The 22,204-nt window shown below is 40.9% G+C and overlaps 1 protein-coding gene across 3 annotated transcripts in view; it reads left to right on the top strand.

Annotated features, from left to right (window-relative positions):
- The window catches only part of CSRNP3 (cysteine and serine rich nuclear protein 3), a 208,670-nt gene extending 196,639 nt beyond the window's left edge, over nucleotides 1–12,031 (top strand). For all 3 annotated transcript variants that reach the window (XM_044242248.1, XM_044242249.1, XM_044242250.1), the window contains 2 exons: nucleotides 7,951–8,247; nucleotides 10,545–12,031. In XM_044242248.1, coding sequence (XP_044098183.1) covers nucleotides 7,951–8,247; nucleotides 10,545–11,615 — 1,368 coding nt within the window. In that variant the 3' untranslated portion in view covers nucleotides 11,616–12,031. The remainder of the gene's footprint in view (nucleotides 1–7,950; nucleotides 8,248–10,544) is intronic.
- The last annotated feature ends 10,173 nt before the right edge of the window (nucleotides 12,032–22,204 follow it).

A 22,204-nucleotide genomic window follows, 5' to 3' on the forward strand; every position in this document is an offset into this window, starting at 1 on the left:
TTCAAGGTTTTTCATTGCTCGAGAGCATGAATGGCCTGGACCTGGGGATTCTTACAGAAAACAGCTGAGAACTATCTCACTGTCTCCCACCTCTTTTTTATATGTTAAATCCTTACTAATATATCTTTTCTCCCGTTTCTGGTTTGAAGGTTTTCTCCTTAAGAGAGCCTGTGGAATCAGAAGAGGAATGAAATAACTCTTCTTCTTGTCTTTGTCTCTAGCCTTCCATTTCTCTTGTCGATCATTTCCTCCTCCCTGCTGCTTCTATAACTTACATACATATTTCGTTGCTCTTCCCACACTATATCACATTTATCGCATGGTTATCTCTCCACCAGGCTGGAAGCCCTTTAGATGCCAGAACTGTCACAGATCTGTAAATTCTGACACTAGGTACAATGGCAGCAATATGGTGATTAAGCATGCATTCATTCACTCATTTGTTCAAAAATATGTGTTAATCAATTACCGTCGGACTGTAGTTAACAAAGGGCTGGGGAGGGACGCTTGGGTGGCTCAGTGGGTTATGACTCTGCCTTCAGCTCAGGTCACGTTCTCAGGGTCCTGAGATCGTGTCCCGCATTGGGCTCTGTGCTCCACGGGGAGCCTGCTTCCTCCTCTCTCTCTGCCTGCCTCTCTGCCTACTTGTGATCTCTGTCAAATAAATAAAATCTTAAAAAAAAAAAAAACCCACAAAGGGCTGGGGACACAGTATCAGACTTAGTCTCTGTTCTCAATGCATGCACATTATGTTGGGGGAAATATACGTGAAGCTAATCACCAAAAATAGTATATTATTACAAAATTAGACAGCGTACTATGCTAATTAATTGCAGGCCAGGGAACTTGAGTTGGAAGTTGGCTGGGAAAGTTCAACAATAGTAGCTATCACTTGGACCAGCTTCTTCTGCTGCCATCCATTAGAAAGTCCGCCATCACATGCTCACAAAATGGGTGCCCAGAGAAATGTCATTAATCTTCAGCTTGCTTCCTCTTGTCTTCTGTTCTGAGCTCTACTCCTCTGTGTCTGAATCACATTTTTCATTTCTGAATGAGCTAAATCTAAGGACGCTTATACTGCTCTTTTGTCTGCTACACCATAGCGCTGGGATCAGTGCTTGGAGTGTGGCTGCAACCATATCCTTTTTTTCCTTCTGTATAGAATTCTCCTGCTCCCCTAAGAATTCTTACTCTAAACTGCTCTCAAGAGCCTGGCTTTAGCTCTGAGGTCAAATAGACCTGAGTTTGATTCTCAGTACAAGCACTAGTGAGACTTTGGCAAATTATCTTCTCAAGGCTCCCATTTTCTCAACTATTAAAAAATTTTTTCAGGGACGCCTGGGTGGCTCAGTTGGTTAAGCGGCTGCCTTCAGCTCAGGTCATGATCCCAGCATCCTGGGATCAAGTCCCACATCGGGCTCCTTGCTCGGCGGGGAGCCTGCTTCTCCCTCTGCCTCTGCTGCCACTCTGCCTGCCTGTGCTCGCTCGCTCTCTTTCTCTCTCTCTGGCAAATAAATAAATAAAATCTTAAAAAAAAATTTTTTTTTTCATAAGATTCTTGTACAAATTAGATGAGATAATTTATATGAAGCATAGAGCCTAGTTACTGGTTTTCAGTATACGGTAGCTTGGGTCATTCTCAACATCATTATCATCACTGTAATAGGCAGTAATCTGTGTTTGTGGAATTGAATTATTTTCACATTCTTATTTCTTTCCACTATCATCTTTACATGTGCTAATAACTCTTTAATAACCAGGAGACTTTATTACTAAGAATACCTTTTAGCTGCTGAAAGGGAGTGGTTTTATTTTTGTGGGGTTTTTTTTCTTGTTTTTAGCATTTCAGTCAATCCACATTTTCAGTAGTGTTTCCCTCTCCATAATCGCTTTGCAATGAAATAGGTCTTTCAAGTAATTAATTCATCCAAAATTTCATTTCATTGGAATTTATGGTGGAATTCATCTCTACATGACATGGAAAAAAAGGGGGGGGGGGTGGCAGGGGAGTGAATGCTTACTTTCAAATTTGAGCCCCTCTTGCTTTGTACTTGACCTAAAGCAGTCTGAGAATCATTCCACTCCTCCTGACAGTAATGTATCCCAACCTTCAAGTGTATTTAGCTGGGCAAAGGTTTTACTCTATTGGGCTTATGAGATATTTGTTCATACTTTTTGGTACAAATCAAATAGATTTACAAAATTAAGATATTCGAATTCTATGTAAAGAAAGTTATAGTCCTTATAATTATAGAATGAGTCTGGGCAAGTTTATATAGTGACTCAAGAACTAAGTTTTATCTTAATTATCATTCTGGAACAAAGCAAGTACACACACACACACACACACACACACACGCTCTCTTTCTCTCTCTCTCTAGAGTCTTTGACCTTGATATCCTTCTAATATATATAAATAAATGCACACACATGTAGGATAAAGATCAAAAGATCAAAAGATCTTTAGATGATCTTTATCATCTAAAGATCAAAAATCAAGTCATGAGTTAGGTCATTCTTATCTCCTCTAAAGTGACTAAAGCAGGGGAACAGAGGAGCTGCTCTCTAGAGGCCGATGCTTTATTTACTTTATGTTCTTTGCTTATGGACCAAGACAGGAAGTGGTCCTGTGTAAATCCCGCCATCTGAATAATTCGTAGGCCATTAAAAACACCATGCTTTGTTCCATCTCAGGCCTTTGAAACTATACTCTTGCTGAGTGTGGAATGGCTTTTCCTCCAGATGGTCATCTCACTACTACTCCATCTTCAGAGTTAAGCTTAGATGTGGAAGTCTTCCCTTCTCACCCACCGGCAACCCCCCACTAGGTGCCCTGTGTTCATTCTCAGCTAGAAAATTCCCATGAACTGGATTTAAATTACTAGATTCCTCATCTCTTTCCTCCAACCCATTGAGATCAACACCTGCATCTTGTGCTCTGACATAGCTAATGCTTGCACACTAAGTAAGAACAAAGACTATTCAATATGCTTTAATATATAAAAGTATATATATAAGTGTATATATAGTGTATATTTTATGTAAGTGTATATATGTAATACCATGGCAATTAAGAGCGCAAGCAGTGGAGTCAAATATCTAAGTTTGTGACTTGCTGCCCACCCTTTTTCTTATGACCTTGGACAGTTATTTAGCACCCTGTGCCTCAGTTTCCTCATCAGCTAAGTAAGTACAATAATATCTACCTATGAGATTTTTGTGATGCTCAATGAGATCATGCAGGTAAAGTGCTTAGAGCAACACCAGGCACGCAGAGTCAAAAACTGCTCTTATCAATATCGTTGCTCTCAGCCCATCTCTCTCCCACCTCCCTTTCTTCCTCAGCTCAAGCTCTCTCTCTCACCTTTTACACACACATGCACACAGAAACAAAAGCAGGTTTGAGGACCAGCATTATTTGGTAGTTAACCACAGTGTAATTAAACCACATATTTTGGCAAGGTTTGTTTTGTTTTTGTTTTTTAAGCTCTTGTTCCCAACATTACTTTGGGAAAAGAGTTACTGAAATGGAAGTGGTCCACATCCCAGACTGTCTTCTAAGGTGTCTATCTCAAAAAAGAGCATTCCTTTGAATATGCTTGTTAATCTGTATGCATTTTTTTAATAAAAAGGATAGGTTTTTGGATATATTGTGTTTAATTTTATGTACAAGTTCTAGCACTGCCTTGTCTACCATCAGAAACTTGGAACCTAGAAGTACAGAGAAAAGCATATTAAATAGGGGTCAGAGAATTAAGTACTAAAGCATGTTTTGGAGAGGTCACACAATTAATCTGGACCTCATTACTGTATAAAATAAGGAAGGACCATCTGATGAACTAAAGCCTGAAAATTCAATGAATCTATTTGAGATCGAGAAAAGACATTTAAAGGTAGCACTCATGTTGACAGAGAGATAAATATTATATATGGATCTTATGGAATCTCATCAGCCAGGAGATACCCTGCCATTCGTGACAAACGGATGGACCTTGAAGGCATTGTGCTAAGTGAAGTAACTCAGACAGAGAAAGACAAATGCAGTCTAATAGCACTGATATGTGGAACCTAAAAAAGCAGAACTCCTAGAAATAGAGAGTAGAATAGTGGTTGCCAGGAGCTGGAAAGTAAGGGAAATGGGGAGATGTTGGTCAAAGGCTATAAACTTACAGTTATAAGAAGAATACGTTCTGGAGAGCTCATGTACAGCATGGTGATTGTGGCTTACAATACTGTGTTACACACTTGGAGGTTGTCAAGAGAGTGCATCTGAAATGATGCCATCACAAAAAAGGAGTGGTCATTATGTGGTACGATGGCAAGAACAGCTAATGCAACAGTGGGGATCATTCCACAGTATATAAGTGTATTAAATCGACACATCTTAAGCTTACACAATGTCATATGTCAATTATGTTTCAATAAATTTGGGGGGAAGAGAAAGAAATGTACAAAATGAATTTCTTGTGAAGATGGGTAGTAGAGTAAAGAAGTCAGGAGAAGTAGGTGAGGTGATCTTGAAGTCTTTCTGGCTTCTTTGGGCCAGATCTTGAGAGCATGATGGATGTGATTTATGCTCACTGACTTTTTTCCCTATTGCCCTAATATAAGATGCTTTTGAAAATAATCTATGTAATGCACTGATTTTAAGTAGCATTTAAAGTTAGTAGGTTTGGCCTGGGTTTTAAAGGAACAAATGGGCACAGACTGCAGGAGGGACTGGCGAGGTAAAGAATCTCTCTCAATGGCTACCACACCAGAAACTGTGAGGAAGGGGAGAAAAGGCAGCTGACTAGGCTGAACACAAATATTTCCAGTCTTCATTAGAAATGGCAGATATGGGGCTCTTGGGTGGCTCTGCCTTCGGCTCGGGTCACGATCCCAGGGTCCTAGGATCGAGCCCTGCATCAGGCTCTTTGCTTAGTAGGGAGCCTGCTTCCTCCTCTCTCTCTCTCTCTGCCTGCCTCTCTGCCTACTTGTGATCTCTGTCTGTTAAATAAATAAACAAAATCTTTAAAAAAGAAAGAAAGAAAGAAATGGCAGAGATGAGGGATGCTTAGGTGGCTTAAGCATCTGACTCTTGATTTCGGCTCAGGTCATGATCTCAGAGTCCTGAGATCGAGCCCCACATGGGGCACAGCCCTCAGCAGGGAGTCTGCTTGGGATTCTCTCTCTCCCTCTGCCCCTCCCCCTGCTTGCACTCTTCCTCAAATAAAATAAATAAATAAAACTTTTTAAAAAATGGCAAAAATATTAAGGGGGAGGTGAGGAGGAAACCTTGCCAGATCACCTCAGTGTTAATGTGAGATTTTGCAATCTAGATGAGGCCCCCGGCGGGTTCCTAAAACAAGAATGAAAACAGTATGGAGCTCTGCGTGAAGAGTTTTTAGATTCTTAATTGAATTTTTCTCTTGAAATGAAATTGTTTATCGTAATTTAAATATGTGGGAATAAGAGGCGCAGATTGTATTTCTAAGAGCACTTATATTTGGAATAAGCTTCATCTCTAATTTATTTAAGGTAGCTTTTTTTTAAGTTTTTAGATGCCAGTTGGTAATTCATATTCCCCTAACAATTTTCCCTAATATGTGAGTAGCCTTTTATTTATTTATGCAGCCATCAAAAGAATCAAAATCTTGCCATTTGCGACAACATGGATGGAACTAGAGCGTATCATGCTTAGCGAAATAAGTCAAGCGGAGAAAGACAACTATCATATGATCTCCCTGATATGAGGAAGTGGTGATGCAACATGGGGGCTTAAGTGGGTAGGAGAAGAATCCATGAAACAAGATGGGATAGGGAGGGAGACAAAACATAAGTGACTCTTAATCTCACGAAACAAACTGTGGGTTGCTGGGGGGAGGGGGGTTGGGAGAAGAGGGGTAGGGTTATGGACATTGGGGAGGGTATGTGCTTTTGGGTAAATTGGAAGGGGAGATGAACCATGAGAGACTATGGACTCTGAAAAACAATCTGAGGGGTTTGCAGTGGTGGGGGGGTGGGAGGTTGGGGTACCAGGTGGTGGGTATTATAGAGGGCACAGCTTGCATGGAGCACTGGGTGTGGTGAAAAAATAATGAATACTGTTTTTCTGAAAATAAATATATTGGAAAAAAAATAAAAAATAAATAAAAAGTTTAAAAAAAAATCAAGCCCCGTTGATATAAAATTGAGGGTTTTTCTTTGTTTTGTGATGTCACCGGTTGCTTGAGGGAGCATAAATATAGAACACGGAGATTAAGTAGGAAAGAAATATTAAAAATGAACCATGCTCTCCAAGTCCTGGCTGTTCTGTGTGAGCTATGGAGTCAGACAGGCCAAGAATTAATGAAAACAAATCTAAATGCCACAAAGGTGACAAGGTGGGAAAGGTAATGCTTCCTATTTGTTAATGCAGCTTTACCTATCACAGAGGATTGAGTATATACTATGTAATTACACACCTGAATTTCCTAGAAAATCAGATCTTCACACATATGCTTATGCTTCTATGAGCAAATAAGAATTAACAAAAATGATAACAGCAATCAAAGTAACATCCTAGTAGTGGACATCACAGAAATGTGGAAACAGTTTAGCCAATAAGACACAAAGAAATGCAAACAAAGGAAATGCATTGCAGATCCCACTGAGAAGCAAAACCCCATAAAGGGGAAGACCCATTGTTGCAAGAACACAGACTTAAGGTTCTGAATTATTAAAAAATATATAATTTAGTGGCTCTTGAAAATGTAGTTTAGAGGCCCTCTGTAATACGTTTTAATGTACATTTCCTACTCTCATATCTCTGGGTCCTGGGATCGAGCCCCACATTGGGCTCCCTGTTCAGCGAGGAGTCTGCTTCTCCCTTTGCCTCCACCCCCCCACCTTCCCCCCCACCCGGCTCTCTCTATCAAATAAATAATTTTTTTTAAAATAGCCTGGTAATAATTACAATTAATGAAGTTTATGAAGTAACACTTTATAAATTAAAGAATCAAAACGGCATCTATATTTAGAGCAAGCCCTTACGGAGGTTCTCCATTTATTCCTGTGCTGCTTCTCAGGATGGGTTCCTCGCTCATACTCAGAGAAAACGCCTCTCAGTGCTTTTTTATGAAGGAAACATAATATGTGCTGGTGTAACAGTAAGAAGTGAGCTACTGACTCAGGGTTTACTGATGGATGAAATTAATTTAGAAAGAAATATAAATAGATGCACATAGTCATAAGTAGATGAGACGTAGCTGTCCACAGGAGCTCTGACGCAGATGCTATTGCTTGGGGCACAGGTTCCGGTGAAGTCCTCTGAGGGCTGGGTTTATTGTTTGGCTGCCCGTGGGCGAGAGCCTGCGGGCACTGCTCTCTGTTCCCTGTCTTTCTGACAGCACACTGACCTGACTGATTACTTCATATCCAGCCCTCATTCTTGGAATGTTCTGTAGGGGAACCATGTCTGTAGTCCCAACAGCACAGTGCGGCACAATGTTATTTCCTAGTTCATGGTTTTGCCCGCGTCCCAAAAGACAGAGTGGTTATTTCAAGGACATGTTTGCTGATTTACACGGCAGTGGCTTCTGCTAAGATACCGGCACCTCTGAACAAGGACACATTTATTCCACCATCAGAGCGGCCCATCACGAACTGAGTCTAAAGATAGCTTTCCCTGATGGGCATGTGTCACCTTTGGCCTTTTTCACATCACCCTGGCTAAAAACTCTGACTCCTGACATTAGGGGGTTACGAGTTCCAATTAAGTCTTCAGCTACCAGTGCATGTAAAAGCCTATCATTTTGATGCCTTCCTTTTTCTTTCCTGTGACTTCTCCAGAGAGAAACATAAATGGAAATCATAGGACCCACAAACACTCCGGATTATGGGACATGATATTTTATACTAGTTTTAAGCATCAAAGTAGGGATTCGAGACCTGCCGATGCTAAGTCCGTTTGCTGCTTCGTGTTTCTAGATGACCAAGAACGGCACAGTGGAATCTGAAGAAGCGAGCACTCTTACCGTGGATGACATTTCGGATGACGATATTGATTTAGACAACACGGAGGTAGACGAGTACTTCTTTCTACAGCCCCTGCCGACGAAGAAAAGGAGAGCACTGCTGCGGGCCTCGGGGGTGAAAAAGATTGATGTGGAAGAAAAGCACGAGCTGCGCGCCATCCGCCTGTCGAGAGAGGACTGTGGCTGCGACTGCCGAGTGTTCTGTGATCCAGAAACGTGTACCTGCAGCCTGGCGGGCATTAAGTGTCAGGTAAGGGTCTGGGTTTCAAGGACTCCAAAGAGGAGACCTCATACACACTCTCCCTCCCCTCCCCCCACCCTGCGGCGCAGAAAGAAATTTCTTCCATCCAGGAAGACGCTTTGCAGCAAGACAGGACCTACGGTTCAAGAAGAGAGAGATACTGGGGCGCCTGGGTGGCTCAGTGGGTTAAAGCCTCTGCCTTCAGCTCGGGTCATGATCCCAGGGTCCTGGGATCGAGCCCCGCATTGGGCTCTCTGCTCCGTGGGGAGCCTGCTTCCTCCTCTCTCTCTCTCTGCCTGCCTCTCTGCCTACTTGTGATTTCTCTCTGTCAAATAAATAAAAATCTTTAAAAAAAAAAAAAAAAAGAAGAAGAAGAAGAAGAGAGAGATACTAAGTCAGGGACATTTCTGGACGTACATAGTACGCTGACTGATCCACGCACGATATGTAGGAGAGGCAGCCCTAGCTGTAGCTTAGTCCGTGAGAATCCCGTCCTCTTGGATTCATGTATTGTACCAGCTTGTTGTGGGTTTTTACAAGCACTCAGGGAGATCGTCCCATCTCTGACATGGGCGTTTGTGTTTTCTGATCCATCTATGGGGTACGAAATGACGACAGGTTAGAGGTGGCACACACGGGTGCGAAAATGACAGGACTGGGACTTAAGAAAATGGAATTCTACTCCTGGCTCTGCTTTCTGCCAGCTGTGTGAAATTGGCAAGTCAGGTGAGCTTTCTGGGCTCAGTTTCCTTATCTCAGAAATGAAAGGGCTGGACTGGATCGGCGGTTTGGCAAACTGTGGTTCACAGGACAAATCTGGCCTGCCACCTGTCCCTGTAAATAACATTTTAGCGAAGCCCAGTCATTTTGCGTCTCTTTGTTTGTCTGTTTTGGTGTCATCTGTGACTGCTGTCGTGATGTTATGGCAGCAATGAGTGGTTGCCAGGGACACTGTAGGACCAACAAAGACTAAAATATTTCTTTTCTGGCCCTTTACCCAAAACAAAACAAAACAAAACAAAACAAAAAAAAAAAAAAAAGGAAAAAGGAAGAAAGAGTTTACCAACCTTTGGACTAGAAGATCTTCAAGTCCCCATTCATCTATATGATTTATGCTCTAAGATTAGTGAAGTGTCATTATTTTATGAGGAAACTTGCCTTTTTTTAATAAAGATAGCCACTCAGGCAGGCCAAAAAAGAGGATAGATCTCATCGGTTAAACAGTTGCTTAATGTGGATTAATAGAAAAGGGATTAATGAGTCAGAAAGCAGCTATAGATTCTGGCTCTGCCCTCTGCCCCTACTTTTTACTGAAACCAGGATACAGGGCTGGAAGTGTGCCTTCTCCTTTGTGGCAGAGGAAAGTCCCTGCGCCTGGATAAGGCAGCAAGCAGAGCCAGTTCTTTCTGGGTGCCTGCGCTCTGGTCTGCATACAGCTGAATTGGTAGCAATTAGCAAATGTCTTAGGAGGGCTCTTGGATTGCCGTGAATTCCACCTATTATCACCTGAGTGACGAGTTCAGTCCTGTGACATTTGGTGAACCCAAACACTGCTGACGGAGCCCAGTCACTCTAATTGTCGGGTATGGTGACATCAACATCCCTTTCCCTCAAGAAGCTTGTAGTCTCCTGGAGTGAGGAGGGGGAAGGGGAGAGCCAGAACCTAAAATGCATGGGTCCACCAAGCAGAGTCATAAATGAGCACTGCTGTCCCAGCCCTGCAGGACACATACATGCACCGTGGACCAGGGACCCAAACAAATGGAAGGAAAACCAACGTGGATGAACTACTAGGCTTCATGAGACCAAGGGGTGTCAATCTGGCCATGTCAGGCAAAAGGTTCATTTTATAATAAGCCAAGAATAGGGGGTTGGCCAGTATGGAAAATGTCATCTAATTTTGCTTAAACATAGCAGGCAAGGGATGGGGGCAGTAAATTGGTGTCGTTTAAAATTGGGCGTGTGAGCCCTCATGCAGTGGAAGTGAAGGGAGCCTGGGGGAAGGAGCGACTTTGAAATCACGGGAGCAAAAGACAGGGGGGACGGTAGAAAGGAGAAAGAAGAAAGCACAGGAAGGGGGTCATGAACTAAAACTCCACGTTTAGAGCCGGAACTCATTTTTAATTTGAATACAGGTTTTAAACCCCGGTTGACTCCCACGTTTGAAGTCTTCACTTCCCCGTGTCATTTGCTCTGGCGCAAGTGGGATTAAGTCATCCCAGACTCAGAGGGGTTGCGGAGAGGTACTGGCGTTTTCCGTGGTCGGTGAGAGTTCCACGGGGCTAATCTGTGTTCTTCCTTCCAAGGTGGACCGAATGTCTTTCCCTTGCGGCTGCACTAAAGAAGGATGTAGTAACACAGCAGGTAGAATTGAATTTAATCCGATCCGTGTCCGGACTCACTTTTTGCACACAATCATGAAACTTGAACTGGAGAAAAACCGGGAGCAGCAGATCCCCACGCTGAACGGCTGCCACGGTGAGATAAGCGCTCACAGCAGCTCCATGGGCCCCGTGGCGCACTCCGTGGAATACTCCATCGCAGACAATTTCGAGATCGAAACGGAGCCCCAGGCGGCGGTGCTGCACCTGCAGTCGGCCGAGGAGTTAGACTGCCAAGGGGAGGAGGAGGAGGAGGAGGAGGAGGACGGCAGCAGCTTCTGCAGCGGGGTCACGGATTCCAGTACGCAGAGCTTGGCGCCCAGCGAGTCAGACGAGGAGGAGGAGGAGGAAGAGGAGGAGGAGGAAGAGGAGGAGGAGGAGGAGGACGACGAGGACGACGAGAAGGGGGACAGCTTCGTGGAAGGTTTGGGTCCCCATGCGGAGGTCGTCCCTCTGCCCTCCGTCCTCTGTTATTCCGACGGCACGGCCGTCCACGAGAGCCACGCGAAGAATGCTTCTTTTTACGCCAACTCTTCGACTCTGTATTACCAAATCGATAGCCACCTTCCGGGAACGCCTAGCCAGATCTCCGAGAGCTACTCCGAGAGAGATCCTGTGAAGAGCGGTACCCTCTCGCTGGTGCCTTACACCATGACCCCGGAGCAGTTCGTGGACTACGCCCGCCAAGCGGAGGAGGCCTACGGCGCCTCCCACTACCCCGCTGCCAACCCCTCTGTCATCGTCTGCTGCTCCTCTGCGGAAAACGACGGCGGCGTCCCCTGCAGTAGTTTATACCCCGAGCACAGGTCCAGCCACCCTCCAGTGGAATTCCACTCCTACTTGAAAGGCCCCTCCCAGGAAGGGTTTGTCTCCACGTTGAATGGTGACAGTCGCATTTCAGAGCACCCTGCGGAAAGTTCTTTGAGTCTGGCAGAAAAGAGCAGATTGCACGAAGAATGCATCAAATCACCCGTGGTTGAGACCGTCCCCGTGTAGTAGCCTAAATGCTTCTGGGACCGCCTCTTCTCTCATGGAAAGCACTGTATTTCATCGGATTTCCTGGGCCCCGTGGTGGTTTAAACTGAGGACCAAGAAAACCCCCGGACTGTGGTGAATCTTCCTGACTGTATTTTGTTTTCTCCTTTCTAGCTGCGTGACTGTGGCATTGCACAAATACAGTCTCTATGAGGATTTTAAAAGATTTCCGACTGTTTTGATAGAAAAATGCTAATTAAAAAAAAAAAAAAGCCTATCTCGCAGTTGCCTACCTGTCAAACTGTGTGAAACCTGTCAAGCTGTGTAGATCAGAGCTCCAAGTTTTGGATTATCGGGCCTGTGCAAGATTGTTAACTAAGACTGGGAAAGAGTAAGATTTAGAGTCCTAATTTTCGATAAATCTGAAGATGACGGTGACTTTTTACTGTAAAAGTAATTATTGTAAGAAAAAGATTTAACCGTTCCATGTGTATTTTATTTATGGTAGCTAGAAGTCACGTTTTGATGAAAATGAACAGCAGCATGTTCTTTTAAGCTGAAGACACACAGTACCACCGAGCATGCCCACATGGACTGCCTCTGGAATCCATTCACGTTTTTATGATCATGACTGATCAGATTTGCGAATACTTTCTTAAGGGTGAAATAGGCCTATTTTTGCTATTTTGGACAAATAAATGAGTCTATATGTGCAGGTCCTTACACAGTTTTCTCTAAAGTTAAGAGTTAGGACAATCCTTTGGTGAGGGTCCAGTCATTGCCCTCCGTCAGTTGAATCCAGAGACGGAGGTAGAAGGAATTGCCTTTCTTTTTTAAACGGCATCATCTTGGTTCTTAGCTTGGACAGCACCTTTAAACTCTACTCCCCTACATCCAAATGCACTTTAGTGCCCCTTCATGGTACCTTGTGAGGGGTGGGGACTGAGAACCCTTTGAGATGAAAAAATTTAAAAAAAAAAAATTTTTTTTTTAAATCTGTAACTAGTATAATGTTCATATAATTAATATAGAGGAATCATCCAATGATACTTTATGAAGGAAAAATGATCTATTTTCCTTCGCCACTCTGAAGACCTAACTCAGTATAAGCAGAGGAGGCAGAGGAAACCTCGAAGAGACACATCCTCAGCGACCAGCCTTTTCTACAGCGTGATCAATCCATCTCTACAAAATGAATATATAAAGAGATTTCCTTTTAGTGACTAGCTGATTGAAGGGGGGGCCTCTACCCAAATACTCAACTAGGCCTTACTTTTCTGAAGCGTTTTGATTTCTCTTGCCTGGGACAATTAGCAGAACAGTCCAGAATGCATTGAATACTTTCTAATTACCTCATGTTCTCTTATTAAAGGGGACAGATAGAAATTAAAAACATGCACTCCCCACCTTTAGATTATCTGCACTTGGTTCGTCGGAGGACTACTAAGATCCTGTTTTCCTGTACATTAATTTACCTAAATAGTGTGTTCGACCCCCCCCCCCGCCCAACGCAATATGACTATGCTAAGTCTGTTTCCTATTTTCAACCTTCTGTTGTTCTATCATTTCACATTTTATGCCTCTTTGAAATGTGGACATGCCTTGCTATTCAGTGACTGCATCGCTAATTTTTATGTCTTTTAGACTTAGGTGTTTAGAAATATGGATATAAATATATTGTAGATCTCAATTCCTTAAAAAATACTATTTTGTTTCATTGAACTTAAAAATGTTTGATCTCGAGAAAGTCCTCCAATGGAAACGTTTCTACTAAAACTTGATTTGGGGAAAACATGTTTCCTCGGCAGCTCTTCCACTGTGCATTTGGTTCCTGCCCTGTCTCTACCCCTCCAGGGGGCCAAATTTATAACCATTAGTATTAACATTAAAGGAGCTTTGGGTTTGTCCTTATGGAAGTAGCAGTAATGAGGGCAGGGATGTGACTCTTGAATGATAAGCCCTTCAGGTTAATCAGATTAGGGTTTTGCTCAAATCTCCGTAGTATATCTCATGTTGTCTACAAAGTTACACTTTTTAGTGCTTGATTTCCAAAATTGTTTCCCTTATCAATACAATCTAAAGAGCACAGGCCCAAAGAAAAATGACAAGAGGCTACTGTTCCTTCATTTAGGCATGTGAAAAAATCACATGTGCCCTATTTGCGGGACTGTTAGAAGCCCTTGAAGTATTTACTCGTGAAGCAGTCAGCATATCTTGGAACACAGACTGTGGCAGTGGTAGGGCAGGGGGAGAAGTGACCCTGGCTGGGGTAAAGTTGAAGGGTAGAATGTCGGTCCAGTTTCTGCAAGGATAGATACTTAATTTGGTTCAGCTTTGTATTCTCAAGAAGGTTGATGCCTACTTGTTTGTTTGGCTAGGTCTCTGTTTTGTAGCTTCATTTCCAAAAGGATGCTTAACCTAGAAACAGGCAAACAAAAAATCAGAGCTCTTTCCCCTGTCTGTCCGATTGGGGTTGAAAGTCACTGTGCACAGAAGGATTAACCTTCCAAACACGATTTCCATTCCAAATTTTCATATATATAACCTAACCCCTAAACATCTCCCACAAACTGCATATACAAATTACCTATTAAAATACGCCCATAACACACACACACACACACACACACACACACACACACACACACGATGTATACCACACCCTGGAGAATGACAGATTTTAGGCAACGGCCGTTAATAAATACTGTATTTTTCCCCACCCTAGAATTTGATGGGGTTTTATGATTTAAAAAAGTAAGGTCTAGAAAAGAGGATAATTTGTAAAGCTCTAGTCTGAAAATATTGGGTCAAAGTTGCAAATAATATTGATGATGGATTCATTTCTTTGTTACTTCCTTTCCCAGAAACGCTGAAGAGAGCACAGTGTTCCATCTGACAATCTTTTTCCCCCTTAATAGCCCTTCTATTCAACAAAAACTGCCCACATACCAGGAGAGCTCCACAGTTTATCTACGCTTTTGAAAATGGGGATCAAGCTGTATGCAGTCGGTTGGGGTAGTTAAGATCTTTATGCTGAGACACAGTGACACCTCACCTGCAGCTGCTGTGTTGCCCCCATAGTATATCTAACCAAATTACTTTTTTTTTTTTTTCCCCCCTGACCCACAGCTTTGTAGTCATTCACTGCCCGTGGCAGAGCTTCGTGCTTTGGTCCCTGTTGTTTTAACACCGGCCCTATACTTTTTACTGGGACGTAATTCCCAGTTAGAATCCTGACCAGATTGATTTGCAAGTCAAGTGGCTGGAGCAGCTTGCATTTCCTTTGTCATTCTAGGTTTCCTTTGGGAGAAAGAAGTCAACGAAAGAGATTTACTTAAGTACCCCCCCTCAACGTTTAATCACCGATTATTAAGACATAAGGAAAACTTGTTCCACTCATGTCTTTTGTTAGCTGAATAATACAGTTTCTTTAAAAAGTCCACCTTTTATCTGTGATAAAACTATGTTTTCCCCAGTGTCCCAGCCACATGTAAAATGTAAAAATAATATTGAGTCATAAAATCTTCACAGTCATATATGGCCCAGCAATAGCCATTCCCACCCCCCTGCCCCCGCAGGTGGAGGGGGGTGACACTGTGAATTACAGAAACACTGGCCACAAAATAATCAAGAAAAAAAGAGATTATAAGTGATTATGTTCTTTTTTTTTTTTTTTTTTTAACACTCTAACAGATGATGTCTCAGCAAAATCCTGGTTTGGTTATCATTAAATAGGGAAATAGGTATGATTTATTTGCTATAAATTGACATGTCACTGCTTCTCTGATTAAACTTCTGATACTGTATAAGTTTTGAATTCTTTGGTCTTGATATTTAGAATTTACTAAATATCAACTCTATCAACAACTATTTATAGAACACCTACTCTTTTAGAGGAAGTGTCCTAAGTAATAAAAAGAGGACGTAAACACTACACATTCTAAGGGATTATGATGATGAAGAGTGGCATGAAATAGTCAAGCCTCACTGTAATTCTTCTAACTGGTGATTTTATACCATGAATTAGAAAAAGTGACATCAATCCTTGTCTAATTACATGCGAACTGTAACGAAAAGGATACTTCTTTTCCCTAAATTAATGAAATTCACTGGATGCTCTTTTTCTCCTCTCTCCTATCCAAAATTTCTGAATTAAATCTAGACTTAGAGGAACTGAATCGAATGAAGAGATTTTCAGCTAATTGCTTCTTCAGGGTTAGATCTATATAAGTAATGCTAAATTTGTACTAGCAAACTCCTACCAGAGAGTTTCTAAAGCTAGTTGCCTCATGTATAAGCCAGGAAACATTTCAGGAAAACTTTGAAACAATGATATGGAACATAATCCCTCTTACTTCTATTTATAAACAAACAGCATAAAAAATTAGCGAAACCATAGTTCCAAGTTCCAAAGGCATTATTGCCCTCTCACCTGTAGAAAACAGAGGTCCTTCGGGCCACCTCACTTTTCTCTGGTGTTACAAAACCATCAAATGAGCAGGTGGAAAATGGACATTCTCAGAAGTTAGAGACTGGTTTTTTTAAAAGGTACCAAGAAGCCTTCCACCTCTCCAAACACGACTTCACCTTCCCCTCGAAAAATGGCATCTGCTCCTTATTCTCTCACAGAGTTTAGAGCATCATTACCCTAACCAGTTTATAAAATACCAACCTTAAGTGGAAGTACCTTCTTACTTTCAAAGGCAAGACTTGGGTGTAATTTGAAACCAGAACTATCTGTGTATCTTTACCACAACTAACATGGAAAGCTTAAATCCTTAATCCCCCAACATTCTAACACAAATTCACGACTTCTGATGATATTATTCTGAGATCTGCTAATTCGTGCTCAAGTAACTTAAATGTCGAAGCCACTTGCCACAGCTTCGCACAAATAGCACAGCTCAACAGATGTTTTCTGTCACATTAAGGAATTTAATTGACTTAATTTAACTGAATATCCGCAGTGGAAAAGCCCACTAAAATTAGGGAGGTGTCAGGGTGGGTCGAGGACAGAATCTAAGTGTAATAAGTGGTAGTGTCTCCTGGGGAACTGGAATGTTTCAGCAGAGCTGAACAGCTAGAATGTTCACCAGAAAACTAGATTTACAAGGGGCAGCCCGAAACCTAGAAGGGGCAGTGACAATGCCGAAACGCAGAGCCCCGTTGGTGTTCCCATCTGCTGCCCACCGTCCACATCAATTACGTCTTACTCTCTAAAAATCATCTGATGCATAAAAAAACACCAGGCTCCAACACGCTAAATAGACTATTTTTAAGATTCAGACACATTTCATATTAAAGTGACTGACAGACTATTGTCAAAAGTGATGAATATGGGAATAAAAGAGCTCTTTAATATTTTACCTGTCAAATCTGCATATTTAATGTGACTTTTTAAAATAGTCACTTCTAAGTTTTACTTCAACTCCTCTCAGCTTTTCAGCTAGACCATGAGACCCCCTTCCAACCAACCAGTGCTGGTGGGGTTTTTTGTTTATTTTCTTTCCTATCAGAAATTCAGACTCAAAGCTTGATACGACCTGGGTTTTACCTGCTCAGTGGTCCTGCAGTTGGTCTAACTTTGGGCTGTCTGGAGAATAGACAGAACGCCTTGGGTTTTTGATCTTTGACAGTAGTAATTCAGACAAAATAATTAGAAGCAGGAAGGTGAATATAACCAGATTCAAAGCATAAACCAGCCCATTCTTTATATGCAGCTCCTGTAATCTAATTAACAGATAGCCTGGAATTTTAGTAAATACAGGTACATGTTACATTTGTGGAAAATGAAGTAATTTCAAAGATTTAAGTCATATTATTGACTACTTTCTTTCACTTGTGATAAATATATCACTCTACAGGGTAATTGTTTCTTAGTTGCTACTTTATACCTGCTTATAATTCAAGAAAAGTCAGCTCTAGTGTGTCATTTTATTTCATCTCATAAATTGCTGGCAGAACTCAAGTTTCAAGAGAATATGATAGAATTTATTTTGGACAACATTCATATTTAATGTGCTAATGATGACATTCCTTTCTTCACATTACTTATTATGATAATCAAATCAGTTCGGTAACTCTCATTTTAGTGACATGTATGAGGCCATTTCAGTATTTTAAGATAATGTATATTGATTCAAAGGATTTAGGAAAAGACAAATTTATGGTAGAAATTAGCCTTGCCTTGGTCTAAGTGAATTTATGTGGCCTGATTGAATGGTTTTAGTGGCGATTTTGGAATAACTTTTGCTAGGTATGCCTTTCCTTCTGTTTTTTCCTAATGTTTTTATCTTGCTTGGGGGTATCTTAAAAGTTACTTACTGGTGAGTATTTGGGAGGACATTGATTTAGAAAGTATCTCTTTAAAACTTATCTAAGCTACTCTATCACCAGAGAACTTTATCAGGTCTTACTGCCATGCTATATAAGACTAGAAACCCTACGTCAGGAATGTGCCCTCCCAATATGGTTTTGTTGTTGTCTCTACATAGGAAGCCTATTCAAAATTAGATGTGAATTTTAAACTTTGTAACTTAATTTATCCAATTTTGATTTACTTCTCCTTTTTTATCTTGGGCAGCAAGTTTTTCCCTTAGCCATAAAGAAAGCCATCCATCTTTAAAACAAGTTCAAAGGAATTTGAAATTTTACTTATTTATTTTTAGAAATTCTATTTCAATATTAAAAAAAAAAAGGAAGGAAGGAAATAAAATCAAAAGTTGAGTTCTCCCAAAGAGGAAAAACCTAAATATCTAAGCCTAAGAAATAAATTGCCTGAGGTTATTTGTTTTTTTTTTAATTAAGTGTTGTTCCTTGGATGCTTTAATGATATCCAAATAATATCTCAACTTGATAGACTGTAAATTTTAGTAGTTGGCACAGTCATTTCCTTTGTACTATAATTAAATAGGGTCCCCTGCCAAAGGTTACGCTCTGAATCTTGATTCATTAGGCGCTAGTCATCCCAAACGGGTATCTTAGACTAGTTTAATCTTTTCACGGATTCTCAGAATGGCCAACTGTGTGTGAATAATGAAAAGTTTGAGATTCTTGTGTATTCTTCAAATTTTATAGTCCTGAGACTAGAAGAGATCTCCAGAGGTCATCAGCCTCATCCATCTACTCCAGGGAGGACTGTCATTCAGGGATGCCCAACAGGAGAGATACCCATCTATTCTTAACATCTCTAGGGAAAGTGGTTCCCTTGGCAACACAATCCAGTTCTCTTAGGTTTTTCTCCCAATAAGAAAATATCTTGGCCAGTCTTTGTGGGCTAGGCACCTGGCAACAGTTGTGGTGATTTGGGCCATTGTCCCGGCAGACTCAAAAGACACTGAGTTCCCCCTTACTTTGATGATTATTGTATTTGATGACTCCATAAGTCTCCTAAGAAATTAGATTCTTAAAAAATAAAGATGTGAGTATTGAGACCATGTTCAATAACCCAACCTGCTTTCAACAACTTTGAAGGTAGTTTTTTTTTTTTTTTTTTTTAATTTTTATTTTTTCATTTGTGTTCACCAGTGCTGGAATATCAAGAGGTAATGTCAAGAAAGGTGACTGTTTCAGATCCCCTGTGACAGACATCAGAGTTAGGATCAAGTGACTTGACTTGCTCAATTTTCTGAGAAGTGACAAAGACATAAAGTGAGCATTTTCTAACTTCTTGCTTCTAAATAAGTACCTTCTCATTAATCTTTCTTTACCCTAAAATGACAAATGAGAATCTCAAGCTTTTCCACTCCTTCTGGGGAAGATGTGACTAGTTTTGGAGAGTCTGCTGTGGAATAAAACAACTCCAGAGAATTAGTCAGCCACCATTCCCTCCCAGCCTTTGTCCCCATGTCATTTAAACAATGGCTGCCTGCCTTCTCAGGGATCAGCAGAATGATTTAAAAATTTGTCATCTTGACAAGGCCTGAAATCGAAGGGAGGAGTCTGGGAGGATGGTGACCACCCCCCCCCCATTCCATCACTTGACCTAACCACCCCCTGCAGCTTTCAGAGCATTTTCTGTTTGCTTAGAGTTGCTTCCAGCTCTGAGTCAAAACTAACCGGAAGATGAGGAGCACTCCTAAAATCAAGGTTTCCTTTCTCCATCGGATTTTTTTCCAATCTAGATACAGCTGCTTATCTCCCTAACTCAGATGTTCTTGGTGAAATGAGAGCCACATCGGTGTGGTTGTTCCCCACAAATAACACTGGGGGAAATAACCCTTTTTGCTTTATTTAAAAAAAAAAAAAAAGCTATAGAATGTTTATGTAAAGGATGTTGAATAATTTGGCCCATGTTTTAATTGACTCTAGACACCTCTATGGAAATAAGTCTGAGGCGTAGTTTGTGAAACATGTTTCAAAAGTGTTTGATGTAAAATAAATGCTAGACATTTACAGTACAGACATAGTTAAAAAAATTAAAAACCTGTAGATTACAACTCTGTTCCTAAGAACCTCAGCCTTTATTGTGTCTTAGTAAAGTTGATCTGCTTTCATTTTAGTTTATTGCATTTCTGGTGTAATAGCCTCTTAAGATAGAACTCTTAATACATATGTACTGGTTAATGCCTGTTAATGCAGAAAATGGCACTTTGTTATTTCAATGTGTTTCCCTCAATGTCACAGGGTATATCAATTTGATAGGAAAAGGTCATTTGACACTGGTCAAAAATGCATTTTCCCCATTTAAAATATGTATGTATAATTGGTTGCATAGACAAATGGCACCTTTTGCAGTATCTTTATCTTGATCATAGTCTTAGATGTCAACTGTGTCTCCACTCTCCAGCTGCCATAAAATTCGGAACATTTGCAAATTCTGGTGAAATCAAGTGAGCTGAATGTAATGGTAGATCAAAGAATCCAAAGGACTTGAGTGTATCCTTCAGTCTGTGTTGAACCATTCGGACATTGGGAATGGTCTTTACACAAGGGAAGTCTTTTGAGAGTGTTCTTTTGTTTTGCTTTGGTTGGATTTTTTGGTTTGTTTTTTGCCGATAAAAAAAGTAATTTAAAAAACCCAGTGAGATAAACAATTCACTGTAACATTTTTTTGACACTGTGCTTGGTTTTATCTCTTAGTTGATTTCTGTTATTACTTTTTACTCAATTTCAACAGTATTTCAATAGACATTTTCTTATTGTTATGTTCAATATAATCACTCAGAAAGAGTGGAAAGGGAAGAAAATCAAACAACAGTTCATACATACAATCGCTTTACACTAAAACGTCATATTGTATGTCACACAGTTTCTAGATTGATTTCTCTTGTGTATAAGTTATAACATCAAAGATGCCAAAGGGTATATAAAATAAGCTACAATAATATTCAACAGAACTTAACCTGGATCTTATGTTGTAATAATTTATTCATATTAGATGTAGTCTTCTGTATTTATATTTTCAGTATTTATTATGAATGACATGGAAATTCGTGTATTTATTGTGGCTTTTTATTGCAGTGTGTATATATATAAATCACAAATAAGCATTTTTAAGTCTTATCCTTAAGTTTCTTTTATTAGTGGCACTTGTATTATGCTGTACTTTTTATTATATATTGTACAGTATCTTGTCCATTTGTTTGCAGCAGAGTAAAACCGGTTTCTAAGTTGTATCTATTGTTGCCTTCTTTTGTATTTTGTGTAAATCTTTTGTTCCCACATACCGAGCTGTCACAAAACACGCAGGAATACCTCCCTCCCTCTGTGTAACAGATAGAGTCTTGAAACAGTGTGTGTAACCAGCTCCTGTGAATGACTTATTACATTATCATCTCAAAGACGTGTTAACTTTATTATGATTGATCCCTGAGTGGAGACTCTGTTAACATTTCTCTTCCTCAACTGTTCAACTCCTTCATCAAGTAATGATGCGTGAACAAATATGAGGGCCAGAGAGGAACTCCCTATTCAAATGAATTTGGGAGGATATTTTGAAGAAGATAGATCCAATCTCTTGTGAGATGGTATCCTGTAAACACCTGACTACTAGTATTTTTGTTTTGCTCTGCGTAACACAGACTCTGTGTGATTTGGTGCTTAGAATACGTGCGTACACAGAGCACAGATAAAAGCTTACCTGTCTGGTAATGCTGAATTAAGGTAACCTTTTATTGGCAATAGAACAAAGAGAAAATGGATCCTTCTTCATCTCCTATTATATACAAGTCACTGTCCTCAAACAACGTGTTTTACTACTCTTGGGACACTAGATTTCTATCTTTTGTCAGTGCAGTCATAATACGTGATTGTGTGAACATCCTACAACTCCAATTTGATCATGTTGCTCTCTCCTCTGATATTCCTTCCTCACTGACAACAAGATAAAATCCAAACTCTGAGATGCCCCATGAGATCACCCAAGATCTGGGCACAGCAAACATTTCCAGCCTTTGTGCTCGTCAAACTGTGTCTTTGTTTCGCATGTCCTCCTTTGCCCACAAGACAGACTGCTTAGACCTTGCCCACTACTCCATTTTTCACCGCCTCTGTTTGGCATGCCCCTTTCAGAACACACACCCCACAACCCTGTTCTAGCGGCACAACTCTAAGGACCGTCTGCCCGTTTTTCAAGAGAAAACTCAAATGTCTCTTCCTTTATGTTGCCT

The sequence above is a fragment of the Neovison vison genome, chromosome 3 (genome assembly GCF_020171115.1).
Source record: "Neovison vison isolate M4711 chromosome 3, ASM_NN_V1, whole genome shotgun sequence".
NCBI lineage: Eukaryota > Metazoa > Chordata > Mammalia > Carnivora > Mustelidae > Neogale > Neogale vison.